Genomic DNA, 17,188 nt, shown 5'->3' on the forward strand with positions numbered 1-17,188 from the left:
TCAAGGCTCTGGTGTGATAGCTACAAAGCTCAATCTCATCCAGGGGTGGATGAGCCTACAGATCTCGCACCAGCCTTATGCCTATACCTGCATGTGCATGGGAAAGCAACACCCAAGCTGGCTAGGTGACATAGAAGGTTAGCAACTCAGCTATAAAAATACATTTCTGAAACATAAACATTTTCATTACATTTTGGGCACCCATAAATAAGCCCTTTATATCCATCCAATGGCCATACCCTTAACATCCCTGATATAAACCCTACAAATAATGAAGTGAAACAAAGAGGATCAAACCCCACAACCACAAAGGTTGTTGGATTTGGGGTTTTTTTCTTCTCTTGTTTGTGCACATCACTAATACACACAAGTTACCTATTTTTTCCCTCCAGGAATGCCTCTGAAGAATTCTGTTCTCTGCTGTAAATGGGGACTGTAACCTGGAGCTTGTTATAAGAGTATGAGACAAGGAGGAATGCAGGGTTTCAACAAGATCTTATGGTTTATGTGGAGCTCTGCCTAATTGTCACCTGTTTGGCTCTTGGAAGAGAATCTGACACCCTCTGTGAGGTTATGAGCCTCACAGCAGGATGCTGGGAATGCTTGCTGATGCTAAGAGGAAACAGTGATTACACGTGTGGTGTTGGGGAAAAAAAATTATGTACGTGGCTCCAGGCTACAGAAAGGTAGCCGAATTTACCTGGAATCACCAACCTTGATACTTTTGTAGCAGGTAGTTACCTCCAGGTACTCTTTCAAAGAAGTCAGCAATGCCAGTGACCAGAGGTTTTTGGTAGAGCAATTATCAAGAAAGTTCTGTACAGGATTCAGTATCTATAGGAAATGTGATATTCTAATAGAAGGGCAAGAGGTGTAGTTAATGGGACAAGAGTTAGTTCTGGGTTTAGCTTCCAGGATTTTGTGAGCAGATGCAGAAACAGTTAGTTTGTGTATCATATCTCTCCAACAATGGGAGTGAATGGGCTTTAGAGTGCAGCTGCAAATTTCAACTGTAGCAATCCTGGATATGTGTCAACAGACATTTCACAAGATGGATACATCCCATACATACTGTTATCCTTTCTGCAGTTCAGCCCTGCTGCTAGTTAGCCTTTATTAGCTAAATGAGTCAAATGAGAACCTTTAACCTTGCAGGACCCTAGTGAAAGGAAGGAAAGCCAGTCTCTTGTCAGCTAAACCACTGCTTCAGGCAAGTAGTTCATCCAGGAGAAAAAACTGCCTCTCTGTACATATATACATACATATATATGCTATGTTGGGTGATTCCTGTTCTTCAACTTCTACTTGAAAATAACTTGGAATGCAGTAATTCATTCTGGATCCAGAATGTTGGTTTCCTTTTTCTGTATATAACAGAATAGGCCAAATTAGATCAATTCATCAAATGGGGATGAATGAATCCCTGGGAACTGTGGACTACTGCAACCAGTCTAGTAGAGGTAGTCAGGAGGTGATAGGACTGAAGTTAATTTCTACCTTTACTGTAAAAAGCTGATGGATCTGCCACCTGCAGTGGGTTGAAAGCAACTATTAGTATTAGAAAGGTGAGTACGCTGGAGAAGAGAAAATCAGGATTTTGACTTACAGGTGTAGTTAAACAGATTGCTCTATTTGAAAGAAAACCTCTTAAAATTGTCCAAGAAATGCTTATCAGTTGCTAGATTTCCTTGGGTTTCTTATTTTTCATCTTCTAAAGCAGTAGTATAGACAATTCTAATCCAGTCATAATGGAAATCCTAGTTTTTGCATATTGACCACAATGGCAGGAGAGCAGAAGGAGAAGGGGGTACATCACCATTAATATTGGCTTTGCCAATAGTAATTTTTAGTCCTGTGGTTTGAGCAGCAGTTGCTCTGCAGGTGGGAATTGAGGTTCCTTCTCACTGGCTCGCAGCATTGTGTTCCTAGCATCAGGCCTGCATTTGAGCTAGAAACTGTGACATTCTAGTAGAAAATGGTGACTGTAGAGCAAAGCCACTCTTTTAACAGGCCAAGAGAAATATCTGAAACAAACAGTATTTCTGTGAACAAAAAGTGCACATTAGACTAGAACGACAACATTGCTAGATTGTGGCTGAATTAGAAGAGCTCTGAATGCCTGCAGTCTAAGGAATATGGGTGATCTTGCTTCCAGATCTTGAAAACAAAGTCTCAACCTGCTCTTTATTGTATTATCTCATTGGGAGGAACAAAGCTTCTACAAAGCAGAATAGAGCTGAACTGCTTCCCAGATTTTGAATTAGCTTCATGTTGTTGGTAACAAGGTAAAGAAGTCTTAGCTCAAAAGGACCCAATGCAATGCTTTGAAGAAGTTAATCATCTGCTGTTCTTGCAGTCCCTTGCCAGAGAAAAATGATGTAAATTTATACCAGGCAGAGGTCTGACCTCTATTGTTGTCATGGCTGAATCAGCTTCTCTGCATATATCTCTAGTCTGTATTAAGAAAAAGGGAAAGGTCTGATGTGTGAATAAATTCCCCTGGGATCTTTCTACAATTTTCAAAATAGATGTGTGAGTTTCCATTAGGGAACAACACTGAAAAAAAATTTAAAAGGTAGTGAATGTACAGAGCAGATGCATTAGAGGAAAACCATGGCCATTTTTCTGCCTTGGTCTTCCTGTGGGGATACTAGCACTTCAGCTACAGAAATCCTATCTGCACACAGCATGTTTACCTTGTTCACACTGCAACACCCACCTGGCATCCAGACTTTTATGCTTTTCAGCAAGGTAAATACATATATTAACATACATGCATACAAAATAATTTCACATGTATATCTAGAATTGCAATTGCTTCCCTAGTCAGGCTGGTATTTTAATGGACTGATACTAATGGGAAGTGATCATATTTGACACTGTGTGAGCGGGCCAGGGAGGACAACAGGAAATCTTGTTGCAGCCCAAATTATACAAGTCTACACTAATTGCATAAAATGATGCAGAATTTTATAACCACTCTCACTTTTAGAACGAAGGTAGATTCAATAGATTCTGCATATTGCAGAATCCAAAGCTCTTTTGGACACCTAGGCATTATACCTGAGGGGAGGGTGAAGAGTTGAAAGGGAGAGAAGAGAGCTTCTATATTAAAGCCAAGTGCAGACATGAGGTGCTGTACAGTATCCTGTGAACCAAGTCTGACTCATGGTAGTTCTTGGAGATATCTACATCACAGTCAGCAGCCCCTCTCCTAATGATGAAAGTGAAAGTGGCACTCCTGAATTAAAAAGTAGCACATCTCCTACAGCAGACTGAATGACCCCTGATCTGTATGAAGCAGTGATCTCAAATTTCTCACTACTGGACTCAGCAGAAACAACGCCAGATGAACAGCAGAAAATGCCACCACAGCAGCCACGTTAGTGTCTTACCCTGCCATGCAGGGTTCAATCTAGGTCAGGAACCCTGACCTCAGCACACGCTCACATGCAACCAAATACACACATTCATCCAAAACACTGCAAATGAATTTCAGAACCAGCAGACTGTACAGTATGCACTGAGAATACTGTATCAGTGTGGCTTGCTACCAGGGAATTGTCCTGATGCCAGATGTGCTGGTGTGGCTTCCTTCTCCTTTTAAGAGATATACAGATTATCTGAAAGCTATTTTGGCTCAACATTCCCACTGTGGAAGCTCCCTGGCCAATACATAGTTATTTTCCCACTGCCAATGAACACAACAATGAATAAATAAATGAGAAAAAATTCAGCCTAGTGTAAGTGAGGGCAGGCTATTCTTTTGTAACAGTGTGTCCTTAGGCTTTTATAAGAGCTTCAGAGGGCCTAACAGCAAGCTAGCTCTTCGTTTAGCCAGCACATTGCATTCACTAAAACATTTAATTAGGAAAGTAATTACTTGATCGGTCCAGCAGAACTTTAAACATCATCCAAGATATTCACAGTAGTAAAAAAGGCTCAGCAAATCATTCACTCGAAGTGTAAATAATTAGAAAGATGGAATTCTGTTTTGTCTAACATGTAGCAGTGGTTCCTAAATTGGGCAGTTATTTTTTGTTCTTGAGAATGTGCCGCCAACAAGAATTTTGAAACTAGAGTTTAATCAATGAGGTTTAATCTCAAGTTAGAGGCTTGAGCACTAAGATGATTTTGTTCTTTTTTACTTCCTAAGATTTATTTTTCAGTCATAAGCATTGGGATGTCCAGTGCATGGTCGAATTCCAAACTGCTCTGAAGGCTGGAGAACCAGCACACATCTGTTCTTATCATATTCATATCCATATCTCCAAATGCTTAGGAAGAATAAATCTGGGTCTCTTTGTTTCTAAGAGTTGTGGTCCATTGTTATGAGGAAAATACAAACCAGGAAACAGGATCAACTTTCTTTTTAGAAGGAGGTGTTGTGGCTGATGTCTTTTCAGTGCAGAGTTGTACTTAATTCAGTAAATGTCTTGGAGGAAAGTAATAACTACTTCAAAGGGGTTTATACACACACAAAGAAGATGATTTTATGTACAAAAGCCAAAGGTCCACTATCAAAAAGGAAAGGCAAAATAAACATGACCATGATACACTATCAAGCAAATGCTTGATCCCATACAGACGGGGATCCTGAAGCAGTCTGAGTCACACTTAAGTTTGATTCGTGTATATTTTGTAAAGCCATTTGAAACAGACTGGCTGAAAGGAAGCAAATAAACCATCTTGGTGATGTGAGAAATTTTAGGCTGAGAAAGCCACCTGCAGCATTTTGTTCAGGAACAAGCACTAAGAACAGGATGTCAAGTGCAGCCTGCATTGCTGGGAAAGAAAAATAGGAGACAGAATGACAAAGCTTGAAGATTAAATGATCCTGAAGGAAATTCAAAGACTAATCAACTTCAGAAAAACTGTGAGTAGCAAGAGATCATGGACTGGGACTAAAAAGCCCTGCCAGTTCCATCTGCTCAGATCAGAATGAGTTCTTAACTCACTGCTCCAGGGAATTGCATTACCTTTGAGTAGGGCAAGTAACAGCTAACCTTTTAGATTATTATCACTACTACCTCACCAACTGATACCAAGTTTGTGAGCTAACACAATGTTTCCAGTCTTTCAGTTCAATAGCAGAGTGGGTGTGTGGAAATGTCATCATTTTGGCAATCAATCAGTTTATTAAAGTCTCCACTGAAAGGCCAAACAGATTCTGTTATGCTGAATGAACAGCAGCACGAGCCAAGCCTGGAAATGAGATGGGAAATTGCTCTTGCTGCATGCCTAAGAAAAGCCTTTTTTTCCTTTCTGAAAGCAGCTAGGGTGTGGTTTAGTTCTTTGCCTTTCTTACCAATATGTGGGTTTACATGAGAAGATGAAACTTGAGACTTGATGATAAGCATTTAGAAACTGTTTTCTTGAGAAAGTCGGTGATGGGAAACAGAGAGAAACGTATGCCTGCGTTGAGGAATGCTGCCAAGGAAGCCTTTGGGCCTAACTGGCCATGAGTGGTGTGTTGTACCTTGAGAGCAATTTGGTGGCTGTGGTCACTCGTGGTTGTTTCTGAAATCTGCCAGTGGAACTTGTGTCAACAGCAAGTGCACAGCAAAGCATGATTTTTTGCTGATGTGAGTATTCCTAAAACTACTCAAATATGGAAAAAGGAGCAGTTAGATTATTGTAACTTTTAGTGTTATGTATTGAAAATACTGCCTTGGTTAGGCAATATTACCCCTACATTCTAAGGGACTTATATGTTGTAAAATTGGTAATGGTTTCTCTGGTTATTCTGAACAATGCACTAGACAACAGGTAAATATAAAGATCCAACAGCAGTTGGGGTGGGAAAAGTGACAGTGTTGTGGCTGTGGCTTTCTAGATTGAACATGACTGCAACAGAGAAACCTGCAGATTATTTCTGAATGCCACTGCAGTAGGTAGGTATCATACAGATGTCAGCCTATAGAAGTAGAGATGGGGTATGCCAGGGCAAAAGGCAATCAATGAAACACAGAAACATACCCTCTGAGCCTGTTCCCATAAAGATTTTTGACCTCTTCTAAACCAAGGAGTGACTGAACTAGCAGACAAGTGTGAAAACAGGCTGCCTGTTTCTCTCTCCTCCTTCATTCTCTAACCCAGGTTCCATTCATACATCCTCACCAGTTAGAAAACCAACTCATACAAATAACTAAATATTATTTGAGAAACTTGCTTGTTGGCTATGCTGAAGAAAAGCCTCCTGTACCCCCTAAAGGAGTGTATGGGCCAAGAAGCATAAGAACTTTTCCACTGTATAAGGAAATCATGAATCAAAATTGTGATTTTGCCCTTCTTAAACTTCATGCATCTGATACCTCCTCCCAATTCTAAAATTGATGAGATTTTATTAAACTTTCTAACCCAGCACAATGGGAATTGGGACAGGGAAAGTCACAGTGCATGATTACAATTATTCTGACATTTCACAACCTGTAAGTGGCTTAACTTGCATGCCAGTGCATTCATTCAACGGTTTACTTTAGGCCCATTTCTTACTTTCATTTGACATCTTAACTTCTCTTTTTTTTTCTCTTTCTCTTTTCCTTAATTACTTTCATAATTAGGGAAATAATGAGAACATGCAAAATATTCGTAAGATCCCTTTACTGCAGTGGGATGGGCAGGCAGGGAAACAAATTTCACTACACGGGGTTTTACCAGAGGAAGCAGAAGAGGGAAGGGACGGGGCAAGTCCTGAAGCATTTCTTTCCTAACCCAGTAACAGCATAGGCAAGGCAGCCATTTTTCCTGCGGTCTGCCGAGGGTGCCGGCTTGGGAGAGGGGTTACTCTGCCCTTCCGAGTTTATCTTTGTTCCCGGGGAGTCCCTGAGATTTCAGCAACTTTGGAACTAGTGAGTATTACTGTTATTTTTTGCCTGTTGATGTTTCATTTTTTTATAGACTGTTTTTTTTTTCCTCACATCTACTCTTGTTCCTTTCTCCTTATTGGTGGAAAGGGATTTGTTAAAACTAACGGGGAGGTAACTAATTTTAGAGTGTCCGCCTCTTAAATTGTCTTAAACCAAGACACTGTGACACAGCGTGGATCTGCAGAGCACAGTGGCTATTGCCAATACTGCATTATCAGAAAACAAGAAGCTTAAATGGAAGCAGAGTGAGTCCATTGAAACCAAATCCCCATGCTTCATAGCTCTGTTCCCATCTATCTCACTCTGAAGAGAGAGAGTTCACCCGTTTATCACCATCTCCTTTTCTGCACTAGGCTTGGTCTGCATCTTACACCAGTCTCAGCCCCAACAAGCACTGTTGGCCAACGCTTTTCCCTCTAGATGAGAAATAATAGATTTGATTGGTTCACAGTAAGCCATTCCTCCTCAAATTCACTTAAATCCCTTCAGTGCTTTTATGTCTTTTAAATTGCAGCTAAATAAAAGGGTATTTAGGTTTCAGTGATTAAAATTATTTACTTACCATACATAACAACTGGAGCATTTCCACATATCTGCGGAGAGAGACAAACTTTAATTAATTGCCATCAAATGAATACTGAAGGGTGGACTGTGCAGCTTCAATTTTAGAAGAGCAACAGGTAGGTTGTAAAAACAAACTCACACTTTTTCTGAAGACATCAGCTCCTGGGCAATGAGGTAAGCTCTCGACTGGCCTTCTTTCTGTCAACAGAAGAAGCCAGAGGCAATTAAGAGATGTCTCATTCCACAAAGTAAAGCACTATTAGAGAGCACTTTGAACCGACATATTTCTATAGTAAATATAGTGACCAGACTTTTATTCTTTGTTGTTCAGTTTCTGGCATCTTGGACTTTCCATGACAGACTGTTTCCCCAATTCAAATACTAGTAATACAGTACAATATAATAGCTGCTAATACAGATGGCAAATTTGAAAAATGTCTTGTTATTGAAGGAGGAGTGAAATTTTTTGTGGATTTTTACAGGTCCAAAATTTGTCTAAGAAGCAGAAAGTGCTTAGCTTTGAACAGGCTAGCTTCACAGCTGTTGAGGATATACTATGTGGAGAATGGAGTTCTTTATCAAAATGGGTCATATTCCAGACTGTTCTGACTGCTGTCAGTGAGACCTGTGGAAGCAAATGGGGCAAAGGGCTTTATTGTGTTCTAAACAAAGTGTCTAAATTTAATGAGCTGAATAGCTCCAGAATTAGTTCAGTACTTCACCAGACAACATTGTTTCAAATCTCAGAGGCATCTACTTAACTGGCAGGCATCTTGGAAGACACAGATAACTGTGAAAGAAGCAAACTGCAGGCTCTGAGGTGCAAGTGGCTAATAGGGTATTTTGCTCCTACTTTGTGACTCGTCCTGACAGTAAGAGATGACCAAAGCATAGAAATATGTACTGAAAGGAATGTACTGGGAAAAGTTTGACTTTTTCAGCAGTGACGAAGTAGGGAGCTAAAATAGTGGTCTAGTAGTTATAAAGGAAAGCAGTCCTCAGTGACCTAAAATGGACTCTGGGGAAATGAGCACAGTATCAAGTCTTTGTGACATTGCTTGCCAGGCCAAGTATGCTAGTAAGAAGACTCAGTGAAGCACAAAGTCAAGGGTCCCTACATGGCTGCCATGGCCTCCATCTGCTAAGCAAAGGCTTGGAGCAAGGCCCGGAGGGCAGCTTCTGAAGAGGGAACTGGGAGAGAGCTATACTACAGGACTAGGCAGGTGAATGGCTGCAGGGAGTAAAGATTTCTAAAATGCTGGCAGCTTTGCAGTGTTATAATCATCACTTGAACTTTGTTTCAGAAAGTGAATAGCTGAGGGACCTGCACCCCCTCTACTCCCTGTTCCCAGAAGTCTGTCTACACACACTGTTGTCTATCTCAGAGTTCATTTCCTGGTTAAACAAATAGCAGTTAAATAACACAAGACAGACAATGGCTAGAGACACTCTCAGACTTGCTCTAGACAGGCCATGGGACACTGAGGTCCCTGAATTTTGGCTAAGACATATTAATCATAAAGATTGATGGCACTTTGGCAACAGTGCCAGTCCCTCCCTTCTGAGCATAGTGCCAGCTCTCAGTCGTGCTGACCCAGCTGTTTGCATGACCTTGATCAGAACCAGACTGGTCTCCTGATCCAGCTTAAAAGAATTGTGGGGTTGGGGGCAAAGTTGCCCCCAGCAACTAGCATGGGTCTAGAATGGAGTTGTTTGGCCTAAGAGCAGCGCAAGTAGGTCACAGAACAATTTCCTAAACCAGAAGCATTAGTATTGTGCAAGTCGCTTCTCTGGAGTACTCTTTTGGAGTAAGTACCCTCTGGATTTCAAAGCAGGGCAACTAGTGAAGACATGGGAGCAGAAGCTCCATCACTGTGTGTGCCACTAACTTGCCATGCTAACGTGGACAAACTGCATCTCCTCATGCGTTTTACTCTGTGTGTCATATTTCAGAGATAGCTCAGAGTAGGTGTATTGTAGCTTGATGGTACCCAGACAAGAGTGCTACTGTCACAATCAGAGGCTTATAGCAGTTTTATAAGCTTCAGTCTCTGAGTGACTTCATAATGCCCATTTTGTAATTATTATGCACTGTGTAGCAGTTCCCAGTAGTGCCAATGGTAAAAGGAAGCATTACAAGAACAAATCACCTTTTCAGGTTAGCTCTGTGAATCAGTGAGAGAGAAGGAAAAGCAGTCCACATCTGTCTTCCAGATCCCATCCTTGAAGAGCTAGATTGCAGCTGTCCTGGAGGATCTGTGTAATTATATAAATCAAGAGCTGTCCCTTGAAAGGCATCTGAATTAGGTGCTTCCTCAAGGCACACAAATCTGTAATTCCCAACTCCAGCATATTTCAGTTTTGTGTCTGTGCACGAGTGCATATTTTAATATGTTAAAGGTTTGCAAAACAGAATGACTACTGGAATCTGGGCACCAAGCCCACCCAGTGGAAATGTGTAAGGAGAAGCAAAGGCATTCTTATGTACTGCTGCTGTTGAGTCAGTAGCTGCCCTGCTTGTGAGACCTTTGAGACTCTACTTAGTGTTCCCTGTTTGTGTGCAGTGCAGCTCTTCTCCATCTGCCATATGGGGTGGCTGGCCCCCTTTTTGTCCACTGTCTTTTATTATGATACTTGGGAGAAGGGTGGAGCATCTTACCTCCAGTGCTGCCTTTTCATAGGAACAGCATTAGGGATTATGTCTGTAGGAAGTTCCCCTTCATTCCTCCAGCACACCACCAGTCTGGCTAGAATTAGGTATGTTAAATCAGAAGTCCCAAGTGACTAACCCAAATGCTTTGGGTTTTCACTGGCATAAAATTCAGACACATCTGATCTGAATTCCCTCTCTATTTTACCATTTTTCTCTGGCTACATGCTATTCACCTTGCTATAGACTTTCACATTTTGCCACCAGGGTAAGATCACATCCCTCATATGCTGTCTTCATACAGTTCCTTGTAACATATTACTGGTTTTAGACTAAACTCAATGGTATTTGCATACAGATTGGTTTACTTTTAGATTTCCCATACCGTACTGGCAAACAGATACGTGTTCTGGATGGAAGAAACGTCTTTATGTTCCAGCTATGGCTTTATTACTTGTTCTAGGATTTGTATGAAATTTATTTCCTGAGTACTTTAAAGACTATAATTCTTAGAGGTATTCACACAGATTAATCACATTCTTTTATTCTTATTATTTTTCTGAGATTCCCTTCAGCTCTAACTCCTTCCTGTGTTTACAGACCAGTTTAAGAGAACATTCTTAATTGTTCCTTTGCCTGGTAGCTTAATGTAGTTTGCTATATATCTTTAATACCATAACAGAGTTCTTAAAATAGCTGATGTTGCTTCAGTATTTCTAGCACCCATTTGTCCAACTACTGCTTTTTCCTTCCAAAGGCACCCTGTAAAGGGAGACAGCCTCTTATCGCCGTAGGGCAAATCGTGCAAATGATTGCAGTCTAAATGCCTTCCATTGACTACTGGGATTATTTTTAAGCCTGTTGCTTTGTTTGATCAGCATATATCATACATCTTTAGCATTTGTGTGACACTGTCTGAATCAAGCAGCATGATGGAAATAGCTCCTGAAGCCCAGTCCAAGGCATGATGCTTTATAGTGTCATTACAGGACCACATGTATGGCTCTCTGCAAGATGCTAGTAAAATGAATTCTTAAATTGGTAGGTGGGTTCCTGCCCCTTACCCACCCCCACTGATTCCCAGCCTGTGCTTCATCTCTGTGTATTTCCTCAGAAACTGTTCAGACCACCCTGAGGCCTCTGCTGTCATTTGTCCCACATGTGTTTGCCCTTTCCCAACCCTAACCTACTTCCCCAGGTAGAGCTGTTAATGCAGTGGTAGTAGTAATGTAGTAGGAAGGCAGATGCATTCCCCATACTATCATCTCTGTGAATTCCTTTAAAGACTTGATTGTCCTACAGTGAACCTAAAGACAAGAACCTAGGTTTCTGCCTTGCCTGCAAGTTTGACCACTATTCTGCAAAAGATGGGTTTTTTCTCTTCTCTGGATGTATCATAAAATCACTCCTCCTTGCTGGGTCCTTATCTTCAGTAAGCCAAGGTTTAGAATTGTCTCAGGGATTCGGTCAGTTTTATAATAACTGGGGGTTTTATGAGGCTGGTGACAAAGGTTATCAACTGCACAGGAGACTGAGTCCTAAAAAAGTACCTACAAGAAAGGAACTGCCTGAAGACTTTTGCTTGAAGATTCTGACAGTAAAGCGAGAGGCTCGAGGTACGGCGGGGTAGCTGATTATCCAGCATATGCAGCATCTTCCTCAAACTACCAAGGCAATTCATAAACTCAGATCATAACTAGAAATAGGTGAAACCTACCAGTATGTATTGATTTTAGTCCATTTCAAAGCATGGAGCTGCGCTTCTCCAAAGTACACTTTCAAGATTATATTGTCTCTATTTCTGATCTTTTTTAAGCTGGAAATTCTGAGACTGCTACAAAAACTAAGTTCTGACAAAGGGAACTCTGTGTAAAGTCGGTGCCTAGTCAAATCCAAACTATTAAGCTCATTTACTCTATAATTCCTGTAACAGAGATGAAAGCCCCTCTGTTTGTTCCTTCAAAGAAAGCTGATAATGTAAAAAAATACCTCAAGAGGTATTATTGGCTATATTTCAGATTGTTTACAGTGCAGGGGTTCCAGCAGCCCCTGAAAATTTCTCCACATGTGTGTGAATCTGGTCCCTAGGAGAGCAGGAATTCAAAGGAGACAAGCTGTTGAAACAATACCAGGAATGTGTGTACAAAGCTAACTTTTGATATTATATTTACTTGTAAAAATGAGCCTTAAAAAGAAACATCAGAGGAAAAAATGTGCTTCAAACTGGAAGTTTTGTGAATCACCAGCAAACAAGCTGGGAGAAAGCAGGTGAGCAAAACCAAAAGATGCTGCTTGCATTTTGGTACAGGAATTCATTCATGTCAATGAAAGACAGCAGGTAGAATCCATCTCAATGCAAAATGAAATTCATATATCTGGGCACAGGGAGGAAGTTTTATCATTTAGGCTGTTTCATGCCTTTATTTAAACCAAGTTTCCCTGAGTAGGAGAGAAAAGGAAATCAAACCAACAAACCCCAGAAGGTTTTTTTGGTTTGGTTTGGTATTTTTTTGTTTGTTTTTAGTGTATGCATGCGTGTCTTTTGGAAATCTAAATTCGGGTCTTAGCCAGCCCTAAATGGCTGTTTTGACAAGATTAGCTCATTTTGAAATCCATGGCACTATTTTTGCATCCAGACCAATATGTGTCCCAATTCTCTCCAAGTGACAGTGCATCTGAACTCTTTCATGTTGTATAGCTGCTCCATGTTGTCCTGAAGATTTTTCTCCAAGGGATGTATCACTTCATGGGGGAGCTGGGCAAGTTCTGTACACTTTGTCATTATAGAGGCAGGTTTTTGTTAGGGTATGCAGTGTTCCCTTGTCTCATGGAAGACTGGTGTGAGAAGATAATAAACAAAGACAGGAGCAGTAGAGTAAGAAAAACATTCCTCTGTAAGGATACCAGTGCGTTCTGAGACAAGATCACTCACTGGTTCATTAGTCAGCTTGGAAAGATGGCCTGTTGTCAAATGAAGCTGTTTTAAGGCAGCTCCCCAAGAGCTTGTGGAAGTCTGGCACTGGGTACTGTGACCCTTGCTGACTGTTAGCTTGAGAAGCAAAGGGCAACTAAGCAACCAGACCTGTTCTGATGTTCTCTGTCAGCCATGTGCAAGCATTTAGTTTGTGTTCTCCTCAAGAGTGGGAGGAATACCTCCAGTTAGACTCTGAAGCACATGGGTGTTCTCTCTAAATGCTGCCTTCTTTGACAGCTATCCAGTGTGGTTACACCAGCACAGCAGAACTCTTAAAATGAATGACATGTGATAAGGGAGACATTTAGAAAAGCATCATTTCCTAGTGTCTTGAGTAAAACCCTACAAAAAATGGCATAAAATTGGTTTTAGCTGTCTTGAATTTGCTTCCAAGTGCACAATGATTGCATGTATTTCCCTCATGAACTCAAGTCACAATTGTGTTGTCACTTTGCAACTAGCATCACTAAGAGATGCTGAGAAACCTAACTGTCTTAGATAAGACACTAGGGTATGCTCTAGAAATGCTGGTGGTTTGTCAGCTAACTAGTAGGAAATTAACTGAAAGGCAAAAATGTTTTTCACTTAACAGGGAATATCAGAAATTTAAAGGCTTTTTCCTTTCCAAAACAATGTGCAAACAACAAACAACCAAACAAAAGGTCACAAATCTCAGAGGAAAGAGTACAAAGGTTAGTTGTGACTGTTTCACTTGTTTCATGTCATCCAGGAGAACAAACCACAGTCTTTTCCACTGGTACCAGAGGTAGCTCAGCACCCTGCAGGGCAGAGGTAAATGTGATACAGCATGAAGAGAAATCAAAGGAACCTATTCCTGCTCTGAGATTAGAGCAACAGGAATTTCATTTGCCTTTCAATGTCATTCTGCATTGTTTCTTTTTGTGTTTCTCAAGAACTGGTGTCCTGGTAAGGGGGAAACTCTGCTCCCCTCTCTATAATTGCCCCTAAACAAAGCTTCACATTCTGGAAATGCCTGAAGAGATCTATCTTCCTAGAATCAATCTATTTATGCTCCTCCTTGACAGAGCTGACTCTTACTTAGCCATTACCTGCGAGAGTCATCTGCACAGACTTTTTCAGACTCTGACACATGCTCATGACCAAACAAAAGCCATCTACAATCAGGAAGCCATATAGCTGACACTGAGAGAGACCAGGTCGAAAGGAAAGGGCAGAGAGAGGTGTAGGAAATCAGGATTTGCTATTTTCATAGGCAGCCTTAATTCCTGGGGCTCAAATCGGAAAACTTTAGAAGAACACACCCATTTGTTGCATGCATACCTAATGAGCTATGCTCTGGATGCTTGCACAATCTCACCCAGGAGTAGATTGTTAGGCCCATATTATGTTTTAAGAACAGAGACACACACACGTATGTGCACACATGCACACACACACACCCTCCCGTGAAAAACAAAGGTAAATTTGTCTCTAAACCTGCTCGATGCCATTTAACATCCGCACTTAGCTTACAGGAAGTAAGCACTGTATGGTGCCAAGCTATGGTTCCATTTCCATGGTCTTCTCCATAATTTGTTTAAGAGCTGTTTTATTAATCAGAAATCAGTACAATAAATACTAACACAAGTGCATTTTCCCTTGATGGGAGAATTTTGAGATGGGAGAGACCTATTAGACAGTTTACTCCAGCCAATGTAGAACTGGTTCCAATAATGCCTTTGCCTTTTTTTATTCAATGTAATTTTAAATTCTCAAGATTGCAACTAAGTGCTTTGGAGTGAGACATTTTTCCTGACATTCAAGTCAGGCCTTTCTTGCTGTTTATGTTGCCTCCACTATCTTCAGACTACATTCTTTGCCTTTGCCACGTGCTGTAGAGGCAAATTGTTCCTAGCGCAGTGGGGGAGTAAAGGACTGATGGCTCTGCCATTTCTAAATGAGCACCAGACAAAGAGCAGAGAAGAGCTGAGAATCCAGGTTCTTCTGCAAATTGCTTTTCCGTCTCCAGGTTTCATGCATTAACCATTTTTAGGTTTTTTTACCTTGTTGGTGAGACTGGGATCACCAAGGCTGCTCTCATCATCTTCTGAACTCTTTTGTTCCTCATCTGATGTGACAACTTCCATTGGTGTTACAGAGACTGGGCACACTTTGTAGGGCTCAGTGTAGGCACTGCAGAAAAACAGAACAGACTAGCTCAATGGTGGTATTCCAAGACTCGCTGTTGCTCCGACATACCGAATCCCTGCAGAGCTGCAAGGCTTGGAAAGCAAGATTTATCAAGCAGGGGGTTTTTTTGGCTGCTAGGTTCAAAGGCAACCGTTTAGGCAAGCAGAAGACTCTGAAAGGAGCAATGGGAAGTTAACTGAACTCGTTCAAGCTTCCCCGAAAGATCAATGTTCTGGCCCAGTTTGGAGTAAAAACTTCATGCTTATCTGCAACCAAAACTGCTTTGTTTATCCCTAGTCAACCCCTCAAAATGGATGCAGTAAAATAATGCTAACATTTTAAAATGGAAGTTAGATATTGTGACAATGGGTTTTCTGTGAAAACATCAAAAGGATGAGAAAAGTATAATGGTAATACCAATGGCATCAATTAAAGTACAAGATATACAAGATACTCAGATTCCAGAATCCTTGAGCTGTTTCAAGGGAATATGGATCCAGCTCCAGAAACCCAGAGAAAGCTGTGCAGTAAGAGTACTGGACCTGGTGTGCAACACAGGCCAGTGCAATACAGGCCTGTGGTTTCACAGCATTTTATTAAAAAAAAAAAAAAACTTCAATTAAAATTGCCAGTGTTCTCAAAACCTCCACAAAGCATGACTAAAGCTGATCTGTATATGCTTAGCTCCAGATTCCAGTTGCTGGATCTTGTTAAACCTGGTGGCAGTCTTCCAGATTTTGTTACTGTGTACTCACAAGCTGTATTCAAGTTGTCCCTTCATTCTGACTTCTATATGAAACAGGTGAAGATTTTGGTGTCATGCCGCCTATGATTTAATAATTCTAAAATCTCTGAACTTCATCCAATTATCCATTAGCATTATTCAATTTACCAACCATTTTAGCATCAGCTTTTGCTACTATCCATTTTTGATACTGCTCTTGGTACTGCAACACAAAACTCATTATTCCAGCACAGGCAAAAGATGTATACCAAGTCATGTGTATCAGCTGTAACACCCATCTATTCCTACCTGACTTTACTGAGTTTTCACATTAAAGGATCATATTTGGTTTTTTGACAGCAGTGTCATTCTGGGAGTTTATATACAGCTTATACACCACAGTGGCCCCAAGCCTTTTACATTTCCAGGGTAAGGTTCCAGTGTTCAGCCAACAAAGGAAGTCTTTTGTATTGAGAAACAAAATCTGACATCTTCATGTTTTCCAGTAGACATGTTGGCCAGACAGGTCAGTCTGTAATGTGGGCCTGGATTACTCAGTTTATATTATTTTTACACTTCTCATTTCCTCTGACACATTAACTTCCTTTCACAGCTCTGCTTCATCTCTTTATTTTTCTTTAATCTTCCACTTGGAGATCCCAGATGTGAACAAACCCAAGGCTTCAAAGCCAATACTAGAGTGACAGAAGGCTGGGCAAAGATGGGCTAATGTAGGTAAGAGGACAATGATGAGACTCCCAAGGTCACTGACCAGATTCTTATTTCCTTTCAGAAAGGGAACTCCCTACATATCTGCATTTATTTCTAAGCTGCAAGCAGGTGTCTCCCATGCAAGTGTGGCTGTCAGCCTTTCTGTTATGCCTCCAGCTTTTCCCTCATGCGCAGAGTCCAGGAGTTCTCACGGGCCACCCAGTGCATTTGCCATGGCTGGGCAAAGGCTCAAGCAGTAACACTGTTCCTCATCATTGTCTACTCTGGCTTATTAGTACTATCTGCAGTTTTTCAGTGTGGGTGGCATCACCACACTCTTGAAAACCTGTCCAGTTTCAACAGCAAAGGGACCTCAGCACAAGAGCAAGGCAAATACAGGAACAGCTCAGGAGACTGATTAATCATTTAGCCAGTCTCAGTCCTTACTCACACAGTCCTTCTGCACTTTGTAGTTGTTTGTCCCAGAAGACATGAAATTAAGGTATTCCTTCCTTTTCTCTCTCTCTCTGATAAATGACTGCATT

The 17,188-nt window shown here is 41.1% G+C and overlaps 1 protein-coding gene across 3 annotated transcripts in view; it reads right to left on the reverse strand.

Moving 5' to 3' along the window:
• The window catches only part of FGD5 (FYVE, RhoGEF and PH domain containing 5), a 96,656-nt gene that overhangs the window by 43,374 nt on the left and 36,094 nt on the right, over positions 1 to 17,188 (reverse strand). For all 3 annotated transcript variants that reach the window (XM_082288875.1, XM_082288874.1, XM_082288873.1), the window contains exons 3-5: positions 15,082 to 15,211; positions 7,573 to 7,631; positions 7,432 to 7,462 (exon numbers count right to left, since the gene is read on the reverse strand). In XM_082288875.1, coding sequence (XP_082145001.1) covers positions 7,432 to 7,462; positions 7,573 to 7,631; positions 15,082 to 15,211 — 220 coding nt within the window. The remainder of the gene's footprint in view (positions 1 to 7,431; positions 7,463 to 7,572; positions 7,632 to 15,081; positions 15,212 to 17,188) is intronic.

This window comes from Coloeus monedula (genome assembly GCF_965178545.1).
Source record: "Coloeus monedula genome assembly, chromosome: 11".
Classification (NCBI taxonomy): Eukaryota; Metazoa; Chordata; class Aves; order Passeriformes; family Corvidae; genus Coloeus; species Coloeus monedula.